Here is a 23,885-nt window from a genome sequence, read left to right as displayed (position 1 = left end):
TTTGCACACGTGCCTAGGGCTGAACTCTGATCCACCCATCAGGGCCGGCCTAACCATCTCCGCCTCCACAGAGCCTCCTGGATCCCCTGGAGAGTATCTGAGGACTTTCTGATTTTCCCTAGACTTTGTCCTCTTTTAGTACTTCCCAGTCTCTCTCTCAGATTACAAGCATTTGTAACTCCCAGAAAACAAACAGCCTGTAGCCAAGGGCTGTGTCTAATTTATCTCTGTACCCCACAGCGCATAGAGCATAGCGCTGGAGCTGCGCAGGCACCTAAGTACTTGCATAAAATCAAAAACCTGTGACTACAAGGTGAGCCTGCTCTAATTAAACCTGGTTTATGTTTGTCTGCCCCGCACATCCATGCTCACCTGGCTCACCATGGGTAAAGCCTCCTGAGTGGCTGGTCCCTTTTCCTCTCTCTGAGGCCCAGCAAGGCCCAACCTCCTTGCTGCCCTACTTGCACCTGTCGCCCAGTAAGCAGTGACAGGCATGCTGGGTTCAAGCTCCAACTTCATATTGCCCAACTACATATTTCAACCACTCACTGTCCTGCCCTGGGTTTAAGATCAAAAGATGGCAATCCAGATATTTCTGGGAACTTCTGACCCATGCGGCAGCCTGGCCAAATGCCAAAATGCTGTCCTGTGTTTCTCCCAGACTGTCTCTAAGAGCCTACCATTGAGGCCGGGGCCCCGGAAAGCAAGTGTACAAGATTTCATGACAGAGGAGATAACAGGCAGATGGGAAGCAGATGAGTAAGAGACCGGCGTAAAGACCAGAATACCATTATCTTCATTCTAGGGACATGGAGACAAAGCCACTGAACAGGACAGGTAAGACTGGAACCCAGCACAATTCGCCTCCTGGCCCTGTTTTGTCCCTCATCAGAGGTCCTGGAAGAACATAAAAGTAAGCAAACTCCGACTGACATGAGACACAGATGAGAACTTAATTTAAGGGGGAATTGCAGTGAGAAATGTATCCTGGGTTTCTATTACCAGATAGTGGCTCTTAGCTGCTTCATTGCTGTCAAAAGGAAGAGGGCTGTGACTCGGGCTGAGAAAGAAGCGGCGGGGAGAAAGATTTCTCGGAGCCACCTCTTTCAGCTCCTCAGCAGAAACTGCTGCAAAAATCTTTAGATATTTTTCCATCCTGAGACCCTATGTACTCTCTTCTGTTTACATAATACTTTCAAGTTCTGCCCCCTCCCTACAAAGTCCTTGTGTGTGTATAGTCCTTTGCTCTCCCGTTAGCCCTAAAAGGGGCTCAGGAAAGACTGATAAGGAAACCAAGGCACAGAGAAGTCCAGTCTCAGATTGGACTTGGCTGTCCAGTAAGTCAGCAGCAGTCCTACATCTAAATCCAAGCCTCCTTCCTCCTGAATCAGCTCACGGGGCTCACAGCCCTTCTGCATCAGGAATGCCCCTTCAGGGTGCAGGGATGCCTGCCTACAACCAGGATGAAGGACTGTCCTTTAGCTCCTTTGGGGTGATGGGGGTTGGGGAGAGAGGAGAATGGAAGGCAGGCCAGGTGACAGTGATTTTTTGTTTGGCGGTGGGTCTGTTTTCTGGAGAAGTCTTTGAAACCAAGGGGAGAGGAATCTAGTAGCCCCTCAGGACAATTGAAGCCACACCTCTTTTACATCGTTCCCATTGATACCCTTCATGTCCCATCCTGTTGGAGGAGTCCAGTCTCAAGGGCAGTAAGCAGAGATGACACTCTCTTCCAGGGCTAGGGAGGACCCAGGATCCTGGAATTTGGTGTAAGACTCCAACCACCCATTTTGGTCAACACTACGTGCTCTCTGGCCACCTCTGACCACAGTTATTCTCCAGGACTCTGAGGGCTTCATCGATTCTGACTTGCTCCAATATATACAAAAAATTAACACACACACACACACACACACATACACACACACACACACACACAAAAGAAAGGAGGGTGTCTGGGGAGAAACCAAGCACCTCAATACAGAACCAACAGCCTCTGACCGAGCCCCCGCTCTGTGCTAGGCTGGCAAGGATGTCACTGCATCTAAGTCCAACTGGAGGACTTGCTTCAGTTTCTTTTCCCTAAATGAGACAGGTAGGCCTCAGCCTTATTTCTACGGCAACCACATTGTAGTGAGGGGGCTGGCCCGCGCCTCACCAGCCACAAGGTGACAGAATCACCGTCTGTCTCAAAGTCCTCAGCAAGGCCCCATCTCCCCTCCCAAACCCCTACATTCTTAGTCCCTTTGAGGAGACTAACAAGCTCTGTTTCCTTCACGCCCAGGAAATAAGGGAGGGGGACACTTAAAAAAAAAAGATTAGGTTTTGACAGGAAAACAAATCTACCACTTATTTTAAAAACCACATCCCAAATGGTCTGGTGAGCACCTGCTAACTTGGGCACCACAACTGATTAAGGGCAAAACCAAGGTGTCAGTTTCCCCCTCAAAATGCGACCAAAGCCCAAATCAGACACTGACATGTCTTGTGTCATCCTCCAAGGGGCCGCAGGCCAGAGCAGTGTGGTCCCCGGGTATCTGGCAGGGGCTCAGATGTGAGAGATCCAGTTCTGACCACGGGTCTGCCCTCAATGCAGTGTGACTAGCCCACACCACGCCCTCACTGGGCCTGCTCTCCCATCTGGCCAGCAAGTCCCAGACTAAGCCTCCTCTTAGGGACGCTGTACAGAACAGAAGATGAGATGCAAAAACACTCTTATGTCTTCATTAGGTAAATTATGTTAAACTAAATTACTGTCAGTTAACCACTTCCCCTGCCACAATCTTTTAGGATAGAAGGTGGGGGTGAGGGAGCCTAGGAAGAGGAGACGTGCAGGGTGAGTTCCAGCCACCACAGTCCCCTGGGAAGGCACACATCTTAGTGTCAGAGCCCCTTCCTTTCCTAGTGATGGTCTAATCCAGCACAGACAGCACTCGGAGTAAATGGTGCAGGGATGATAAAGTCACTGGTAGGTGCGGGCATCTGTAGCTGCGGTCAGCACTCGAGTTGTGCCAGGCACTGAGACCTCCCTGCAACGTTCTTAGAAATCTCGCATGTGAGTGTAGTTGAGATAGGGGCTCCTGCGCTTACCACCCGCCGTGCGCACACCGGAAAGATCTGGGTATGGGGGTTCTGCCCTGCAACTGTGTGATTATGGTTAAAGGAGAAGCGTTGAGAAGTCACAACGGCTGCTTGTGGTTGGAAGATGAACTGGTTTCATTTCTGGAAAGTACCTCTCTCAGATTTGGGAAACAGACGGAGGGAAATGGGACAACTGGCCGTCCTGTGAGAGAGGAGACGCCCCTGTCATGACAGGCTGTGACAAAGCGGCGGGCTGCCTGGGCACCGGCTGGGTGGCTGCAGGAGGGTGGAGTGTCCTGTTTACAGTGCTGTGGGGTATTATCGGCCCATCGCAAGCAGCAGCCTCCACAGTCCGGCCACCTGGCGAAGCACCCTGGCACCGGGCCAGGCCATGTCACCATGCAGCCCAGCAGCGGCGGATGCTTTGGTTCTTGAGCAATGGCAAATGGAAAAAACAAAACAAAGCAGCGCACACCGGAGATAAGAAGCTTTAGGTGCTATCTTCCAGAGCCACTTGGCCCTGCCTCCCAACTGCTGCATTTGCATGGCTTCAGAGAGAGGGGGCTCTGAGTGGAGACGACCAGCGGTCAAGCATTTGCATGTTAGGAGACAGGGAACAGGGCGAGAAGCACACAAAATAGGGCTGACAAGACACAACCCAGAGTGGCCAAGGGGCCTGGCACACCACAGTAGGCTGACTGATTCCTTCAGCGGCAGATCATGAGCGCCCACTTCGAGCCAGCCCTCCAGTAACGCTGGGGATACAGGGGACGTCAGACAGGAAGCTGTTGACCAGGTTGTGGTGGGGATGGCTGACACAAGCCCGGTGCTAGGCTGCCAGCAAAAGCTCTGGGGGTTCCCACAGCCGAAGCCTCTTCAGAAGGACCACCAGTTTGTCTCTGCTTTTCCCTCATATCCCTGGCTGGAGATCACCTCAGGCCTCACCACACCAGCAAACCTCCACCCCAGGAACCCCAAGGAAGAGGGCGACAGCTCTTAGAAGGAGTGGTCAGGGGAAGAAGGAAGGCAGCAGACGACACAGGAAGTGAGGAACTGAGCTGCGCTTCTCAACTTGGCCGGAGATGGACTAGCGGGTGAAGACTCAGCAGCTTACGAGTGGGGTCCAGCCCTTGACCAGAGCGTCCTGGCTGGGCATCTAGAGGGGCTACTTCGCTTATTTTACTATCTTCAGGGCAATGCAGGGGAGAGAAATCTGAGAAACAAGACAAGGCTTCTCTCCACCCACCAGTCTCTATTAGCATGAGGTCTAGGGATCCCAAAATATCCAACCAAGACTCCAGAAGGAAGGAAAGAGAGCCAGCCAACGAGACTTCACACATGGCAAAACTCAGCAACTAAGTAAGTTATTAGTCACTTTCTCATGTCATCGGGCTTTGAACCATTATGAGCACTAATCTTCTCACCTCCCCTCTTGAAGACAAACTAACTCTCATTATAACAGAAGCTGTACATATTAGAGGAAATTTCAAAAATGCAGATTAGCAAAAACTGAAAAATAAAAACTACACGTGCCCCCACTCAGAAATCACCACTATGCACATCCTTTCTGTGCACATGTTTGCATATATATTTTTAATAAAATGAGGTCTTATTACACATGTTTTTCTAACCATACGCTTTTTTCAGTCACTGATCTTGCTCTCAGGAGAAGCAGGCAGGGGCAGGGCTGCCCAGGAGGCTGAGGCAGGGCAGATGGTTGGACACTGAGGGAGCAGGTCCTGTCCTGTCCCGTCTCCTGGCTGTGATGCAGCACTTTTATGGGGGGCGGGGAGCAGGGAGGATGCTAATCTGGACAGGAGCAAAGTAAAACAGAGATTCAGAATTTCTAAACATTTCCCCAATACCAGATTTGCAGTAAGTGGGGGAAGTTCCTCCTTGCAGCTTCACAGGGATTACTTTTCCATTTCAGTACGTGTGTTGGGATTAAATGGTACAGGCGGTCGTCTTAGCTGCTTGTGGTCCGGCACCGCTTAACTGCTTAACTCAGGGACATGTGGGTTTTGGAGGGAAGTTGTGGTCAAACCGAAATCCCCAATATGACTGTACAAAAGTTAGAAGCCTTCGCTGGAAAGCCCAAGGAGACCCCATCCATCCCGGCTGGGAAGATTAAACCTGGGGCTTTAAACACTTCTTTCAACACCAAGCAGTAGCTCATTTCAACCATAACAAAGAGAAGAAACTAAAGAAATTAGATTAAACTAGAAAAAAAGAGTAACAGCACACTTCCCTTACCACCAAGGCTCACCTAAAGAGAAAAAGAGTGCTATTTGTACACACGTTAAACTTCTCAGCCAGGACCTCAGTTAATTACTAACTCCATATTTCAGTGTGTAGCTCAAGTGAAAGCATTTCCAGCTGTGTGTCTGACTCCCCGGGATGCAGACCACATCCATCAGCAGATGGAGAGAAGGGCCAGGAGAAACCCATTTGGATATGTCACCATGGGCAAAAAAATCAGGAAGACGCTAACTCTTTGTGTCAGCAAGGAGGGAAAAAGGTGACCCTAAAGTGTGTGTGTGTATGTGTTTGTGTGTGTGTGTATAGGGTAGACAGCAGTGACTTAGACATTTGTTCAATCTCCAAGAAGCTGCAGTTAGAAGAAAAGGAAGTGGTGTGAACTTTTCACCTTTTATCTGAATTCTCTGAAGAGTTCTGAAGGATTTCTACATTCATAGGACAAGACAAAATATGAGCAGTTACTGATTGGAGCATGCTTTCCTTCGGCATCTATCTGGCCTTTGCAAGAATAGCAGAAGCAGCCATAGCCTAGCCTTCTTCCCCTAAAAGCAATCCTCACCCCCCGGTTATCTGGGGATGGATTTCTGGATGGCTATAAACTCCAAGGACAGGAATAGGCCCTTCACTATCTTCACTTCAGACAACAATCAGATCCTTATCAAGCAGAGAAGAAATCGTGATGTCCAGTCAGCTCTTTAAAGGTAAATGAAGTGGAGGAAGCACCAGAGATTGGGAAGGTTCATCTACAGTAAATCCTGTGAGAGGACAACTCTGCCCTGATTTTTGTTCTGAATGTGTGTGCCCCACACACTCTCAGGGAGTCTCCTATGTTAAGAGGGGGCAGAGCTTCCAATGTGTTCCAGGTGGGGCCTGTGAACACCCTCATGTAGAGAGGTGAATTGGTTTCTCCAGTGCCACAGAGCAACTTGAGACTCAGGCCTTCTGCCCCCACAGATGACTTTTCAAAGGACATTTCCCACCCTTGTGTTTCATTGTCAGACTCAACCGTCACGATCCCGGCCACCAGGTTCAGGAACCCCCCCATGGACTGGAAGAGTTCTATTCCTTTCCCTTGCTAGGAGCCAGCTCACTCACACCTGGGTCTCAGGAACACTGTTTTACCCACTGAGCATGTAGGACAGGCAGTGGGAGGAAGAAGACAATTTTAAAAGGAGCGACCCCATAGATAAACAAGTTTATAATGTATAGCACAGGGAAAGAGATTCAAGATCTTGTAGTAGCTCATGGTGAAACAGAATATGAAAACGCATATATGTATATTCACGTACGACTGAAAACTGTGCTGTACACCAGAAATTGACACATTATAAACTGACTATAACTCAATAAAAAAAAGTATAATCATGTATAAAAAAAACTACAAAGATATACTATACAACATGGGGAATATAGCAAATACTTTATAATAATTATAAATGGAGTATACCCTTTAAAACTTGTGAATCACTACATTGTACATCTGTGACTTTAAAAATTTTTTAAATAAATTTTGTAATATTAAACTTCAAAAAGAAAGAGTGCCAGAAAAAGTAAAAGGTAAAAAAATTAAAAGGAGCAATCCCTTTTCCCATGAGGAAAGTAAGAAGCAAGTAAGAGAAAGAAAACGAAGTAAGAAAAGAATTACAGATAATGTTCAAATAGTCAAAATAATTTCTGCTTTGTGAACAAACCATGACTTATTTTTAGCTTCATCCAGCCTGCCTTCTCCCTGACCTCAAGAAAAACTACCAGACAGCAACATATGTGTAAGCAGCTGATACTCAGTTTACTATCAGCTCAAAACAAACAAAATATCTGGACTTCGACAGAATTTGATGGCCTCATTTTGTCCCCTTCCCCTCAACGACTCCAAAACCCAAAAGAAAAATTTTTACTCCTCTTTAGAATAGCTCACAGCAATATTCACGTCCATCAGTGTTAATTTAGAACCAACTTTATGCAACTCCCAAAATAACAGCTCAATCAGGAAAAGTCATCAATGGATATCAACAGTTCTGAGCAAAACATTGCGGGGAACAGAATATTTAAATAATGCCAAAGTATCAAGGGGAGGGTATAGCTCAGTGGTAGAGCACTGTGCTTAGAATGCACGAGGTCATGGGTTCAATCCCCAGTGCCTCTATTAAAAAATAAATAAGCCTAAATACCTCCCCTCCACCACCCAAATAATAATAAAAAATAAATTAAAAATTTTTTCTTGTCTTTTATGATATTAATATTTTTCATTTTATTCTTGAGGGTTTTTTACAACTGGTAATTTTTTTCTCATTTGCCCCTAATTGTTATGATTAAGGAGTTCTGTATCATACAGAAATTACCTATGAAGCCACAAAGAGATATAGAGGCAACTTAAACATATATTGTGAAGTAAAAGCAGCCAGTCTGAAAAGGACATAAACTGTGTGAGTCCAACTATATGACACTCTGGAAAAGGCAAAACTATGGAGAAAGTTAAAGTATCAGTGGTTTCCAGGGGTTGGGAGGGAGGCAGGGATGAGTAGGTAGAGTTCAGAGCAAAAAAAAATTTTTTTTTAATTCCAAAGTACCACCCTGTAAACCACTTACAAGAGAATAATGTACTTTACAATGGGAAATTTGGTAGTCACCACCTCAAGTGATCAAATTTAGCATCACTAGTAATGGTCATCCTGACATCCCCTGCCCCTGCATCCAAAAGTGATAAACACGAAGTACGTAACTTCCTCCATGAAATGCTCTTGCCAAAAATGTTTTACCTGAATCGATTTGGGCCCCAGACCTAACTTCCCACCTGCAGGAAATACAGAGGACAAAGGAACAAGTTAAATGCCATCACGAGGGAACAGTCAGAAAAATTCAGAATGTGGCACAGCGAGAAGGCAACTGGTCCACACTTTCAAAAAGTCAGTCATTAAAATACCAAAAACCTAAAAACAAACAAAAAAACAGAGGTGGGAGGGGAATTTTAAATAGAGAAATTTTTTTTTAAAATGTAACCAAACTGGATCCTGATTCAATAATAAAAACAAAAGAGTCATCAAAGGGGAAATCTGAAAATGAACTGGATATTAGATAAGATGGAATTATAGTTTCCTTAAGATGTGATAATGATATTGTGATTATGTAGAAGAATGTTCTTATTCTCAGATGTCACTGAAGTTAACTGGAGAAATATGATGATATTTGTAACTTATTTTCAAACAGTTCACCAAAAAAGCATCTATGGAGGCTCAGACACACATACATAATATACACAAAGAGAGAAGAGAGTTTAGACAACTGTGGCAAAAAGTTATCAATGAGTTTAAGGTGAAAGGTAAATGGGTGTGCACTGTGCTTATAACCTTTCTGCAGCTTTACAATTTTTCCAAAATAAAGCTGTGAGGGGGAAAAAAAACTGGCTTAATTTGAGAAGACAGAAATTAAATTCACTCCTTAACAAGGATCTAAACCACTTAGCAGTTCAATCTTGGCAGGCTGAAGTCAAATTCAGTTAGGTCACTGCTCTGGTCTTCTAATTTGGGGACAGAAAAGGTAGGCGAGAAGAAATGAAACAGTGAATGAGGCTTCACAGGAGGCAAGGAATTGGCAGATGTAAACCAGTACACGTTAGAATAAAGATACTAAGGGAAGGAGACTTTAAATTAAGTGGCATGTCACCTAAGGAGTAAGACCCAGACTGCGGGCAGAATTAAGCAGTTTCTACAGGTCCAGAAACACAGTTGGAGTCGGATAGAACCTCAGAGATGCCCAGCCAAGTTAGCTATTTCCCATTCTTGCTCTTCACCAGGAATGGGGAAACAAGTGAGATCCCAGGGAGGATGGGTGAAAATAGCTAAAGGGAAGGCAGCTAGATTCCAGGAGGAAGGTGAAATCTCCTCTTCTGTGTGAGTACAAAAATGACAGGCAGAAAAAGACTTCTTTTCCTCAACTCAGAATTGAACGAGGGAGACTGTAGAGTCCGTCCCCAAGAAGCTCCAGGGAGAGATCATTTCATGCCCCCAGAGTTCTTCATACCCACCTGCCAGAAGGCAGGGGTTTGTACCAGAAGAGTTTGAGCCTCCTCTAGTTTTAGAATTCCCCAACTATTAAAGGGTAAGGAAGAGATGGTTACTGACCAACTCGGCTAAATTGAAGGCCCCAGAGCTCATGCTGTTAGCTGGGGCAAAATAAGTTAAAGGGGGAAAAAGGCACAAAATAGAAGGGAGATGTGCCTTACCTAGGCTGATCAGACAGCGGTGCTATGGGCCCCAGATCATCTCTTTCACCTCCTCCTCCAAGCAGGAGAGTATAAACAGCGCTCAGTGTACCTGGGGCTGGTCACATGCCTGGGCAAGCTGGGCGGGACTGCCAAGCTCAGAGGGCAGGTTTGCTCACTTGCTACACCTCAGTAGGTCTGTCCGGATCTCTGCCCTGGGTCATTTTGCTCGGGCTGGTGGGCAGGGAGGGGGCTTCTAAAGAGCAATTGCTCAGTTACGTTCGTCAAGGCCATGAAGTCACAGAACTTGCTTTGCCTTCAGGGTCTAAAATCGTATTAGGGTTACTCTGCCCAATCCTCAAAGCCTTGAACACCTGCGTGGGCCATTTTGTCCCCTTTGTAGAAAGTCTTCTCTGGTTAGCTCTGTCTCCTTACTCAGGTTCTACTGTGTGTCTCCAGCTTCAAAAAGGAAATACTCCAAAGACCACTACGTCCCACCTAGTGATTCCCTGCCTGGCCTCTGACAGTCTGAAACTGATCCAGCCTGATTTCAAATCCTAGGCGAATTCCCAGGCTGTGCCTGGTGGAAAAACCCCAAAGTGTGCTGAGCAACATTCCAGGGCAGCCCCTGCTCTGAAGCCCTGGTCTTGCTGATTGCTCAGGTCTCCTAAGGGAGGCTCAAAGGTTATATAGTGCCTCCAGGGTAAACCTTGTCTGAAAAGCAAGATTAAATGGCCCCTCCAGAAAGAGTCTTGAAAGGTATGACCTTGGGAAGATTTTTCCTACCCTCAGTGTATGACTGAGACCACTGATGACTTCATAGCAGAAGAATGCTTGTCAGGTCACCTTTCCACGTGCGCTTCCAGCGGCAGAGGAGGACACTGCAACACATATCACTGGAAGGTAAGTTACACCATCTTCCCCACATATGATGCACTTTCTCTCAACTCTTAAATCAAGAGCTGCTTAACAGCAGTATCACCTTCTTTTGTAAGTCAGAGAAAGAAAAATTCTCCTCCTGAAGCAAAAGGAGAATTTGATTCCAGGAAACAGCCTGGTTTGTTAATTACCAAGACGTCCTATCCAGGCCTCTAAGAACTGGAAGGGAAAGGCTCAGTGGTCACAGTCCCCTCTGAGCAGACGGCTCTGGCCATTTACACAGCAGCTCCAGTGCAGACCTCTAAGCTGCAGGCAACCCGACAGGAATTCGGGGGCAGCCTTGTCTCATCCTCCTGTGTCTTGTCCTGGTTCCGAATGCCATCCACCTGCAGATGGTTTTAGGGTAGGACAGAGACAAGAGAATAGTGGGGACAGCCTCTATAACTTCATAACTGCCTAAGGACAAACAATCAAAGTATATAAACTGGCATGATAACACAGTAAATGCTCTTGGGTTGACTTCATATAACTGGCTGGAGTCCATGAAAAAAATCCTTTGATGCCAACTTAATCACAGTCTCACACCCTGGGGTGGCTGAGGGAGACAGTTTAGATAAAGAACACATACTAAAATTAAAGATTTTCAAAAACTTGTCTTTTCTATGTTAAGAAGTAAAGTAAGACTCATTCACTTATCCCAGGTCTGGAAGCTGGGGGTAAGTGTCAGTAACAATGTCAGGAATAATTCAAGTGCCTTCAAGGAGCAGACAGATGTATAGCGCTTGGTTTGGTGTGAGAGAAAAGGGGGCTGGGAACAAACAGTAGTGTTGGAACCTCTAAATCTGTCCAGTAGTGATTACCAGACCCACCCCTCCTGGGGCCCTGCGGTTAGTGGAAGGCTTTTGTGGACTAAGAGTGAAACCCCCACTTTGTGTATGAAGTTGTCACTCCTGCCCTCTCGGTGAGATGTGCCCCATGCCCTCCCGCAGTCTCCTGTACATTCACAAGGCAGTGGGCACAACACACTGACTGGTTCACCGCGAGAAAGCTGTCTGGCCCGGCCCATAAACTGGCATCGCTTTCAATAGAAAACTCAACTCCTCTGCCCCTCGGATCTCTACTATAAAAATACAAATTGTATTACTCCATGGCTTGGCACAAGAGAACCTTCCGATTTCATGCATTTCAAGAAATCAAGAGTTTAGTGAACAGCAGAGTGACAGCGTTTCTCAGAATAAGGAGGCACTTTTCCCTAGAAGGTACCTGAACATCCCGAATGTGCTCAGCGGGGGCCAGCAGCCTCCTGCTGCCCTGTCGACCACTCTGCTGGGTCACTGCAGGGCGCAGACTGGGCTCAGACACACGGCAGCGGCACCCAGTGGTTCTCAGAACATGATGCCAACCTTGTCCAGCTCGAGTAGCAGGGACAATCTGCAGTCTCCCACAGAACGGTCAATACCTGTGCCCAAAGCCTGCCTCCGCCTCACTGTGCTACACGAACTCAAGACGAGTCACAACTTCTCTGGGCTTCAGTTGTTCTGACTGTTTAATGGGGAGAATAAGAGATCCTATAAGGATGACAGAAGAAAACTTCCATTCTAAAGAACTCCCGGTACAGTCAAATTGGTCTCGCATATAGTCATTTTTTAAACTTTTTATTTGTAAATAATTTCAGATATACAGATGCAAGAACAAGAATAGTACACAGAACACCCATATCGCTTTGACCCAGGCTCACCTATCGTTAAACATTTGCCCCAGGGTGTTTATCATTCACTTTCTTTCACATGCGCTTTTTCTCACATAAGCACTCATACACACACTCTCCCACACTCACACCTGGCACTCGCATGTTCATACTCAAGACGCACACATACGTACATGCTCACATTCAGATACATACATGTACTGTCCTTTTTTGGGTTCTGTGTGGTGGTCTGTCTGAAAACAACCAGGAGGGACAGAAGGGTGGGAGGTTCAAGGTGAAGAGAAAGCAAAGGGGATGTGTTATTGGGTGATGGTTCCACAGCCCCGCTGCCCGCTCCCCGCTTCCAATGCATACAGCAAGCATTCAGGTGTTCTCGTTTAGAGATGAACTATCACGTGGACAGGGACCAGAAAAAAGTACTTGTTACATAAGATAGTTGGTTACACTTTTCATTTTCTTTAAACAAGAAAAACCACAAAAGACAACAACAAAAGTATTTGTATGAACCATGGAAATAGCTTTATTATATAAAATCATTTTTATAATGGGACTTGATGGTTCCACATAAGCATATGGTTACTAGAACATTCAAGAATTCTATATGAAATCTGGTTTTGCAAGAGAGCTGAGGAGGTAAAAGCTGCTCACATCCCTCTCTACGAAGCAGGCCTGGTAATTCTCCATGATACCAAGTCCCTAGACGGAGTTTTCCCCTGAGTTCAAGTCCCTGCAAGGAAGACATCCTCAGGTAGAGCACGGTAGAGGGTCGGGAAGCCAGGGGCTCCTGACATGGAAGCTAAGTTGTCATCTGTGACACGATGCCACCTGCACCTACCCCCACCATAGAAATGTACCACCCACATTCATTACTGCGTGCTTTTTGGGGGTTCCATATAAGAAAGACACCCTTTCCTATCAGCCCAAGCTCAGGAATCAGGACTGTGACCCCACAGAGGCAGGAAAACCCCACCTACCTCCTGGGCCCTACCTGTCCCTGGTAAGCCTCTCTTTCCACATGGAGAGAGAGCACTGAATCCTAACCACTAGACCACCAGGGAGGGTTCTTCCCACATGGAAATTGCATACCTCAAACCAGTTGGAAAACTCAAAAGCTGTCACTACATTACACATATAATATAATAAGCATCACCAACCAGTCAACCACACCAAGTGGATAGTTACTTAAGGGGCACTGAAGGACTTCTTTGCAGCCCATTTTCCTTTTTAACTCTCTTTTGGTCAATTAAACAAATGAATTTTCACTCCTGGAACACAGGTATATAAGCAGAAGGGAAACAGGCTGGGCGTATGCTAGGCAGACTGCAGAGGATGCCAGCCTGGGAGGAAATTCACCGTGCAGAGCCCTGGATCAGGGGCTAAAAGGGCTTTATTAGTCACACAGGCTTGGGCAAGCCACTTCCTTACGGACCCTCAGTTTCCTTATGTGCAAAGACAAGCAAAAGCCACTTGCACGTACAGGACTGTTGCGAGGATGAATGAGAAACCTCGAGGGTACTGACTAGGAGCAACAAAAAGCTAAACACGTGGAACACACTGTCAAAACTAACACTGTTGACACTCTCAGCTTCCCTGAGAAACGCAGATGAGTTTTGGGGCCTTCCTGAGTTGGGATTCACAGACCCTTTCTTTCCACAGAAGCACCTGCTTTAGTCTCCAGTGAACACAAAACTACCCAGGATTATGGTTCTAATGAGAAAGAGTCCAGGTGCTTTAAGATGTGCACAGGCCATGTGGCCATGCCTCGCACTGGCCTCCTCTCCCCAACCTAGCCACCCAGATGACGGACTATTGTGAAAACTCCCTGGTTGCAGCCCCTCTGTCATGCCCAATGCGATCCACTCCACCCTCAACTCCAGTTTGTGTGTCATATCTGATGGGCACGAGTGACAAAGACAAACCCCAAACAGGGGCCAGGCGTCAGGTTGTCAGCCAGCTCGCAGGTGTGCAGCAGGGAGTGCAAGTGTTATCAGCGGCAGTTCTCAAAGCCGTGTGGGCGATCAAGCACACGCAGAGCACAAAGCACTCTTAAAGGGAAGGCGGTGTGGTGGGTGGAGAGAGAGGGGGAGGAGGAAGAGAAGCTGCCTTTCTTTCCTCCCAATCACATTTCTACTCTGTTCCAAGTTATCCCCAGCTAGGCTGGTTTACAAAATCATTTTGACTAAGTCACGAGCCGGTGGTTAGAGGCAGACTCCACGGATGAGGATGAGGGCTTGGGGAATGATAGTGAGAATCTCCAGCATTTCCCCCATTTGGTGGTAAAAAGAGAAGCAGATACATCAGTGCTTCACATAAAGGATGGTGCCTGGCTTGGGAGGGGGAGATTCCAGCCTCGTCATACCTTCGAAGCCACCCTAGGGCCAACAGATAATTCTGCTCCCTAGCCCAGAAAAGTCGCTGGTTCAGATTTTATTTTTCTGCTTTCCTCTGCTAAATATTATTGCACTTCCAGGAATTTGGTGCAAATCTACCTGGAGTGAAAGGACTTCCAGCATTCCTCTCAGTCTCCTTGGCCTCTCACCCATATCCACGTCTCAGCCTAAAGCCAGGTCATCTGGCTTTTTTACAAAATCATAACAAAATCCTAAACATTGGTTGTTTCCATGGATCAACCTGGTAACTAACTGCCCAAGCTCACCCTCTGGCTTCAAGTGTGCAGGGAATAGAACCTACAGGCCTAGTAAAGACATCCATGGAAATGCCACGTCTCTGCCACCAGCTGGGCTTCCAGCCCAATGACCAGGATGAATGGGAGACCAGGGATTTGAAGAGACAGAACACTAACACTTGCAGGGGGAAGAGTGGGGGTGCCTTGTAAGAGAGGTATTTTAAAGGGGGCACCGTGTGTGGGGACCAGAAGTGGGAAAAACCATTTCAAGTGAGCCTGGGGAAGCGTGGCTCACTTCTCCCCACCCCTGCTGCCTTTCCAGCAACTCCATCCAACAAGTATTTATTGAGCACAACACTCCCCCCATCTGCCCTGGCCCTCCCTCTGCAAAAACACTCAAATCTGTTCAAGCTGCAGGGTGAGTTCCATTGCACTTGAACTTGAAACATGAGGTGCCTACCTTTTAAAAAGGCAGGCACACAATTTCCAGCATGGGGCAGAAGGGACTAAAGAGATTTGAGAAAGTTAAGGAACACAGCTGACCAAACAAGGACACACCAATGCCACTTTCAAAAGGGAAGGGAGAGGAGAGAGTAAAAATTTAATTTAACCTTAGGGAGAATAGACTGGTCAATTAAAAAAAAAAAAGCCTATTCAAGACACCCCAGTAATTCTCTAATTAACCCTACCTAACATTGAATATTCCTTCATTCTTTACCTCCTCCAGCTTGAATTTATATTTTATTCATTGGTGCACATGTTAGTAATTTGCTTTTGGAGTTGTGTGTTTAATTCGAAACTTTGCCTCTTAAGGAGGTTAGACCTCAGTGCTCTCCTGCATGTTTTCAGTTAGGATCAGATGATGAGGGATCCAGGTAGCAGAGCTGGTGGCAGACTAGACCTATACTCGTTAATGTAGTTGCCCCGAAGAGCCACCCGCCATTTGCAAGACAGGGAGAACGGGGTCAGAGAAGAAGCACCCCAAACTTCCCACGCTGCCTGACAAATACTGCCCAACTCTAAGAAGCCACATTCAGGCAGCTTGTGGGAGAAACTCCCCCACCTTGAAGCCTATTACTACTGCTCAGATCAACTGAAGCCCTTGGGGGAGTCTTCCCAGGCCTCCCCCAACCTCCACCCCTTTTATAAAGTGCAGGCAGAGCTGAGCCCAAGGCGCTCCGCCACCCCCAGTGTCAGCTGTCTGGGGCTCATGGGCAGGGCAGGGCAGGGTAAGTGTCTGTGCACAGCCCAGACTTCAGTTCCAGGTTCCCCAGGGGCTGGAGTTAAAAGTTTTCCTATTATGAAATACTTTGATAGCATTCTTTTAAGTTCATTAAAGCCACCCTTGATTGGCTGTGCTGCTCCCACACAGTAAAAGTCAACTGAGGCTTATTCGAGCCTAAGGATAAACATTTAAATGACTTCAAGTTGGGCATTCAGCTTTGTAGTGACCCAGAGGAAAAGTGTGCAGGAGAAGGCCAAGTGCCAGAAGGAGTTTTCAAAACCAGGAGGTTCAGTGGGGACCGTGAGCTGGAGGCCCGAGTGAGAGCAGCCAGCTGTCCAGAGCCTCCCACTGTACAGCTGTTCCCAGAACAACTGGCCCTTCACAGCTCCACACGACTGGAGAGGAACTGGAGCACAGATCATTCATAACTTCAAGAATAATCCAAAACTCTTCTCTCTCTGAGATCAGGACTTGCTTTGGACCTAACAATGTGAATTGATCTGGCTAATGTTTGGTTAATTCATAACCCTGCAAACCAAATAATGGAGCCCTCTGTGAAGCCTCCACTTAGGCAGAGGTGGAGAGTTGACCAGATGCCCCCCTCATCTTTTCTGTTTCTACTCTTTTCTGTTTTCTCTTCTGTCCATCTCAGAGGTGGGTCTAACTTACCAACCCATGAAGAAACAGTCCAGTCTCACTAAACTAACTTGCTGGGAGCTGGGAAGGAAACAGGGCTTTCCCTTCTGAGCTGCCTATGGAATAGGTGTACGTACGCCCAGGTAAGTCTAGTACAGCATTTGCACTAGTGTCATATAGCACTTGCTATATATGATACAGTCAGTAAAAACTCAAAAACCACACCTGCCCCCAAAATAGGTCACACCTTAAAGTCTGATCCTTTGGCACAAAGGCGCTACATGAGAATTTAAGAATCTGGAGGAGGATGCTTGATTTCTAACAGTTCCATGAAGATCAAGGAATAGGTGGCCTGGTACCCATCACACCATTCAGTAGAAACTAGCAGAACATGCAGGTAAAGTGTTCTCTGGCTATTTAAGTCCACCAGCCACTTTGGCAACACTCATATTGCCACCATAACTATGAAAATTTTGCATTCTTGCCTCAAATTTTCTAGATCTATCTATATCTGGAACCGGAGAGAATGATGTCCTCTTACCACCACACCCCACTGCTCTTCTCAGGCCCCCTCCACTGACCTCAAATAGTTTAAAACATCTCTGCTCAATGTTATGGAAGTGGACAGCTTCCCATATCCTTTGCTGTCCAAAATACTGAAGAACGCATGGATCTTTGGGTACCAAAGGATAAAGAAGTTAGGCACTGTGGCCCTCAATTTCAAGGATGCCATCACTGGTGATAATATTTAAAAGTCAGATACTTCAGTAATGCATTTTGCTGACCATGTGCCTGGTGTTAGCAAAGCTATCAGAAGTAAGTTAGACACTGCCTCAATCACAGATTTCTGAAGAACAACTATAGCTCTTAAAGGATTTAACTGAACCCCAAGTTTCATTATAGCAAGATGGCTCCTCGGCATAGAAAAGTGGCATTCTATTCCAATCTCCAGGCTGTTTTGTGCACCAAAATCCAGGACCATGGTTTAATGAAGGCTTTCTCTTAGTGTCTCTAATAAGCAACCTCCTTTATGCGGTTCCACACCTGTCTACACATCCATCCCCCAAGGACTAAGTTTTCAAAGCACTGCAAATAATGATGCTGCCTTACATTCATTGAAATGACCATCCTGAAGGCCATCCTAATTGACATTTGAAAAACCTTTCCTATGTCCCTGTGGGGAAGTCCCATTATTTTAAGGCAGCCATGATCTCACTGATCTGTTCAGGAAAATAAAAGGTAATGAGAAAAATTCAAAACAAGAGATAAGCCTAAAATAATTTCCATCTGATTTTGAAACGTGTTCACTGCAGTTGCAGGTTGTTAGGTTTGGAAGGAGGGTAAGAGGGGAGGGGATGCAAATTTGCCTAACAGTTAAGCTTTTATGTAAATCCAAATTAGTTCATATCTACCTGACAAGGGTGGGGGTGGGCAGCCTGGATTCACACGTGTTGATCTTCCATAAAGATTGAGAACTAACTGGAAGCTTATGACCCCCTTTTCTTTTCCCCTAAAATATGAGTAGGGATACAGGCTTGTTAGTTTTCTTTGGCCCCTGAGGACTTCCTGAGGTGTATACTACACACATTTGAAACTCATCTTTATACAGGAATACTGGTCAGGAACATTGTTGAAGACAAGGCTAGGCCAACTTTTTCTCTAAAGTTCCATGTAGTAAATATTCCAGCCTTTGTGGGCTACAGGATCTCTATCGCAACTACTCAACTCTGTCACTGTAGTGCAAAAGCAGCCAGACAATACCTAAGTGAAGGAGCATGGCTGTGTTCCAATAAAACTTTATTTACAATAACAGGCAGAGGCCTGGATTTGGTTTGCAGGCTGTAATTACCAACCCCTGGTTTAAGAAGGGCCTGGTGAGTAGAGGAGGTACTCCCCAGCACCCAGCTGGCCAGTGGGGCTGGTCCACTAGAGAAGAATTTGCAAAGCTGAACTGAACATTATCTTCATTCTAGGGACATGGAGAAAAAGACACTAAACAGGATTGGTAAGACTGGAACCCAGAACACTTCGCATCCTGGCCCCATTTTGTCCCTCATCAGAGGTCCTGGAAGAACATAAAAGTTAGCAGCCTCCAGCTGACATGAGACACAAATGAGAATTCAATTAAAGGGGGAATTGCAGTGAAAAATTTACCCTGGATTTCTATTACCAGCTCATGGTTCTTCGCTTCTTAGAGTTGACCTTCATTTTTCTCTCCACTGTCTTTTGCCTTCTACACCCCTAGCTGAGGCTCATAAAAATGAAGCTGGTCCTCAGTTTAGAAGACATCCCTTATGGAGGAATAGCCACAGAAGGTAAATCCTGCTCTTTAGACCATCACTCTCCCTCATTTTTTAAAAAACAATATCTAATATATCTTGTCAAGAACACAACAGGGTGTGTGGTGAGAGATAACTGCACAGCCCTGAGCACTGCATCACTTTGAGATGGGAAACAGAAACAGTGATGACACTTAATTGTTCCTGAAACCCAGTCCCAGCTCACATGCTTTTTTAAACAGTTGGGTTTCAGAGCCCTGTTTAGAAAACTCATTTTAAAAGATGAGCAAATAAAAGTGCAAAGGGGAGGCACTGAAATTCTGAAACCTGCAGTACTGGTTTCAGACCAATATGGGTTTGCTCTTTGAAGCCTGAAAAGGCAATGGGCTCTGGCCAACAGTGCTCTCACCTTGGCTGGGTGGAGAGAATAATAATACAAGAGCAGCAAACATTTCATAGCACCTTCTGTTTGCCAGGTACTGTTTTAAGCACTTTATAGCTATTAACTCATTTGATTCGTATGACGTAGATATTATTATTCACATTTTACAGACGAGGAAATTGAGGCACAGAAGTTAACTTCCTCCAGACCACACAGCCAGTGAAAGGTAGAACCTGGATATGAAACCCAGGCATGCTAGCATCCAAAGCCATTCTCTTAAGGGTTTATGACTGCAAGGCGTTTTCTTCTATCACATATACCCTATGGGCCCAGAGGAAATCACTTCTGCCACTTCTTAAGACCAAAGAATGGAAACCACCTGGACACACAAAAGGATAAAAGTTAACATGTAGAAGACCTGATGTGCTCCCAAACCAAAGGCCAGGGACATGCCCTTAAGGTCTAGCCACAAAGAAGTCCACAGGCTAAGGCCACTCTTTCCTCCTCCTTTCCTTCCTCTCTCCTGCCTCACTGCAAACCTACAAATAATCCCACTACAGATCAGGTAAGTGCTTTATTAGTGTCTCTGGGATACTAATAGGTAGAGAAACAATCCATCAGCCCAGTCCATAAACAGGCCACCCAATCTGCCCTAGAGCAGCCAACATATTATACAGAGCTCTAACTTCCTAGGTTTTTACCAGTATCTTAGGGCCCCTGGCCCTAAAAAAGGAACAGGCCATGTGAAGAACCCAGTAATCCAAACCTATACTCGTCTTTCCACAGCATCCACCAGTGTTCATCTTTTTAATATTAGTTTTATAGTAGACACAAAATACCTGCTCTTAAAATATGATTGCTAATAGATTTCCAGCTACTACACAGGCAGGCTTTCAGTTGATTTCTACTAAAAGTGACTCAGGTTCTGGCGTTTACTGTTCTACTAATTTCCCTGGACTCCAAGGAAGCCCAAACAAAACCAACAGGTTTGTAATCTTGTGGTTTGCTTTATAGCTCATGATAGGCATAAGTTTGTCTGGGCATTACCTTGCTCTACACCGACAGATTCTAGGTATGTGTTTACTATATGGTTACCATCTTGCTACCAAATTTGACTGTTCCTGCACTAAAAGGTACAATACTAACATTTACAATGAAATCCAGACAGACTTGGAATTTTTACTTCAGAGACTCTCTTAATTGCATTTCTACCTAGGAAGGCAAGGTAACAGCTAAACTTTTAGGAGAGGGATGTGCAGCAACTAAGCTTGGCAATCACAAAAAGGTCAAGAAACCCTGGTTTAGAGAATGTCATTAATCATCAGATGGCAGAGACCAAGACTTTTGTACATTTGGTGGACCCTGAGGCTTTAGAAGTGTGCAATGATCTTTTCACATCTGGTGTGAATCAAATACAAGCCTCATTTTCAACTTATTGCCAACCTCCTCATGCAAGTAGGTTCCTTTTCCCATTCTTAACTGCCGGTATTTGCAGGAGACCCATTACAAGGTTAAGCAGCTCCTCCCTGGTTTCCCTACACCCACCACATCAAGCTGCTATTAAGACACCTTTTCGGTGCTATTCATAAAGTGGGGGTATTTGCCACACTATATTTGATTGTAGCCCTCACCCCACTGCCACGTTGACTACCAAAACAGCCTTGGTGGGGGGAGGGGGTAAAGGCAAGGGGCAAACTGCCCAGGTCCTACATACACACACACACACACACATACACGCACGATAGTTGGAATGAGACAGCCATATTAAGCAGGTCAATGATCTGGGGGTATACAACTTCTGAGCCACATCAAGAGGATTGTAGGGAATAGAAGCGGAGCGTTTGTATAGTAGTAAAAGCCGTTAAACGAACTTACTCCAACGACTCAGATGAAATCAGCTCCAGGAGGTGGCATAAAGGGAAGCGTACGGTGAAGTGATGGGGAAAGGAACGCCAGGGCTACAGAGCGAGATGCTGGGGCCAAACTCAAGTTGGAGAAGTAACACATGGCTCCACGGGACTCTCCTCCATGCCCCTCCCCCTCCGCGTGCAGACGTCCAGCGCCCACCGGTCCCTAGCTCCAGGGCCAGCCCTGCATAAGGCGCCCCCGTCACGCGCCACTCACTCCTTCCTCACACCTCGCTGCCACCCTTGCATCCTCCACTCACCTCCATACGACACCTCTACCCACTTTTCGGTTACGCCCCCAAAGCCAGCCTCCATCTGCCAGGTCCCTCCCCTCACCTCCCAGCCCGGACTCCCCTGCACACTCTGTCCCGTCCATGTACCCCGCGTTCACCGCTCCTGGCTCTCGCTCGCTCCGTCCTCGCAGACTTTGCGCGACCCCCTTTCTCTTCCTTCACCGCATCCACTTCCCCCTCACACTTCTCCCTATACCCCTCCCCCCAATCACGCGTCCCCCCCTCCCCCAACGGCTCCCTCCCCGGCACCCGCTCCAGGCCCGGCTCACCTGCGCGGCCACCCCCGTCCCGGCGCTGGTGCGGTTGCTGCAGCTGGAAGGGGACGGTGGCCCTGAGCGGCTGCAGCCCAGCCCGGGGGGAGCCGGCGGGAGCTGGGGGAGAGCAGCCCCGCCGGAGCCCCCCAGCCCCTCCGCGCCCCGGCCCCCAGGCACCTCCGCCTCTGCCGCCTGCTGCGGCCCCCGCCATCACCCGCCCGCCCAACTGCCCGGCTGCCTCGGCCCCACAGCGAGCCCCACACAGCCCCCCAACCCCCGCTGCGGCTGCTTATCTGCCCTACGGGGCGGAGACCGGCCCCCTCAGCCCAGAGCTCTCATTGGCCTACGAATCCCCAGACCCCTCCTCCCAACCAACCCTTGACTTGAGCTTCCCTTTCCAAAGGATGATTGGTCGATATGCCTAGCGATCCGCCTCAAGACCCCACCCCGATTCCGCCCCCGCCTGCTGCTCTATGTCCGAGGGTCCGCTGATTGGTCCGTACGGAAGGGGGCTGGTTCTCTGGCGATGCCAATGAGAAGACGCAGAAAAGGGGAGCGTCACACCCAGTCCCAGGTAGTATGCAAATACGGTGTCACGTGATGTCGGGCAGCGCAGGGGCGGGGGCGGGGCCGGGTGTAAGATGGAATCAAGACTAGTGAAATCCTTATGAGGGGATTGGGGAGGAGTGTCAAACTTTCAGCAATTGAGTCCTGGTAAGTACCGAGAAAGCAGTAACTTCAAAACTCATTAGTTTTGGTTTAACCTAAAAACACTACTTTTACAAGCTCCAAAGCAAGATTCTACAAATTAATATAAAGTTTGCATATATGTGCATGCAATTTGCATTATATCCGCTCACTTAATGGCTACTGTGCCTCATGTGACACCACATTTGTCTCTCTTCACGTTTCCAAGTCCCCACTTGGTGTTGGTCCAATCTGAAAAAAAAAAAAAAAAAAAACCCAGCTGCTAGCCTGTAAATTAAATTGAGACTGAAAAGGAGCAGGGAATTTCCCTTCAGAGTCGTCCATTCCAAGTCTAGCACAGCGGAGTGGAAGAACAAAGTGACTGAGAAAATTGACCAAATTTGCAGTGTGACTCCATTAGCAAATCCTGGTCTTCCCAGTTCAATGCTCTCTGACCTACAAGTCAAAATGAGACTGGATGGTTCCCACAGAGAATGCATGCGGCTGCGAAAAATCACATGCTATAATATATATATATATTATATATATATATATAATATATATATATAAAGACATCTGGAAAAGAAAAGAGCATTTAAGTTACTATTAGAATTATTATTCTTCAAAAGAAAAATTATTACTCTGGGTATTCATTAATTATTTTGTTCTATATATGGAAAAAGTGAAAGGCAATCAACCCTGGATTGTCTGTGATAAGGGACTATCCAAATAATTAGATAATTCCCTCCAGATTTATATTTAGCTATGATATCTATTTTTGATCTTGCTACAGATTTATCTTTCTATTTCTGTTTTTGCCCAGTTTAATGTTAAAATGAAGGTATTCCCTGAAGCCATACTAACTAATCAGAGAAAAGGAGGTAATCTGGGAGCATGCTACAAGGCAAGGAGAGGTCATTCTTGGGATTAAATATTATGAAAGCAGATAATACCCAAATTGGAAATACAAGAGTTGGATGAATATTAAGATCAGCCTACATACAGAGAACAAATTGAGGTAATGGAACAACCTGAAGAAAGGTTTTCTTTGCAAAGATTGTACTGTTGCAGTTTTGAAGCATTTACTTCAAGATCTGACATTTGAAATCTTTTTTACTGAAGCAGAGATGCTGTTCTCTTTTTCCACGGAGAGGACAACTTTAACAAAGGCATATGGGAATGAACACAAACTGATGAACTGATAAATATTCAGTCTTTATAAAATTAACTCAGTATTTTTTTAAACTTGCAATTTATAATGCTTCTTAATTACAATTAGTTCAAAGTCTTCACATACTGTTTTTTTTAAATCTGCATGACAATCTGGAAAGAAAAAACCATGGACTCTCATTGCAGTGCAAGTAGCGTAACTGAGGCCCCCAAAGTTGAGTCCTTTTGATTCCTAGCTCAGATCTCTATCAGATCTTATTGGACCACCCTGCTTCACATCTTCATTAATAAAATCAGTAATGGT

At 46.3% G+C, this 23,885-nt stretch overlaps 1 protein-coding gene across 2 annotated transcripts in view; it reads right to left on the bottom strand.

Annotated features, from left to right (window-relative positions):
• FAM117A (family with sequence similarity 117 member A) overlaps positions 1-22,007 on the bottom strand; it is a 41,605-nt gene extending 19,598 nt beyond the window's left edge. The window contains exon 1 of one of the 2 annotated variants that reach the window (XM_072938900.1): positions 21,740-22,007. In XM_072938900.1, coding sequence (XP_072795001.1) covers positions 21,740-21,935 — 196 coding nt within the window. In that variant the 5' untranslated portion in view covers positions 21,936-22,007. Of the gene's footprint in view, positions 1-21,145; positions 21,455-21,739 lie in introns of those variants that run through there. The other variant, XM_072938901.1, reaches the window with a different exon arrangement.
• Positions 22,008-23,885: the final 1,878 nt, after the last annotated feature.

The sequence above is a fragment of the Vicugna pacos genome, chromosome 16 (assembly GCF_048564905.1).
Source record: "Vicugna pacos chromosome 16, VicPac4, whole genome shotgun sequence".
NCBI classification, from domain to species: Eukaryota; Metazoa; Chordata; class Mammalia; order Artiodactyla; family Camelidae; genus Vicugna; species Vicugna pacos.
The sequence above is the reverse complement of the archived record's forward strand: the minus strand, read 5'-3'. Positions and strand labels throughout refer to the sequence as shown.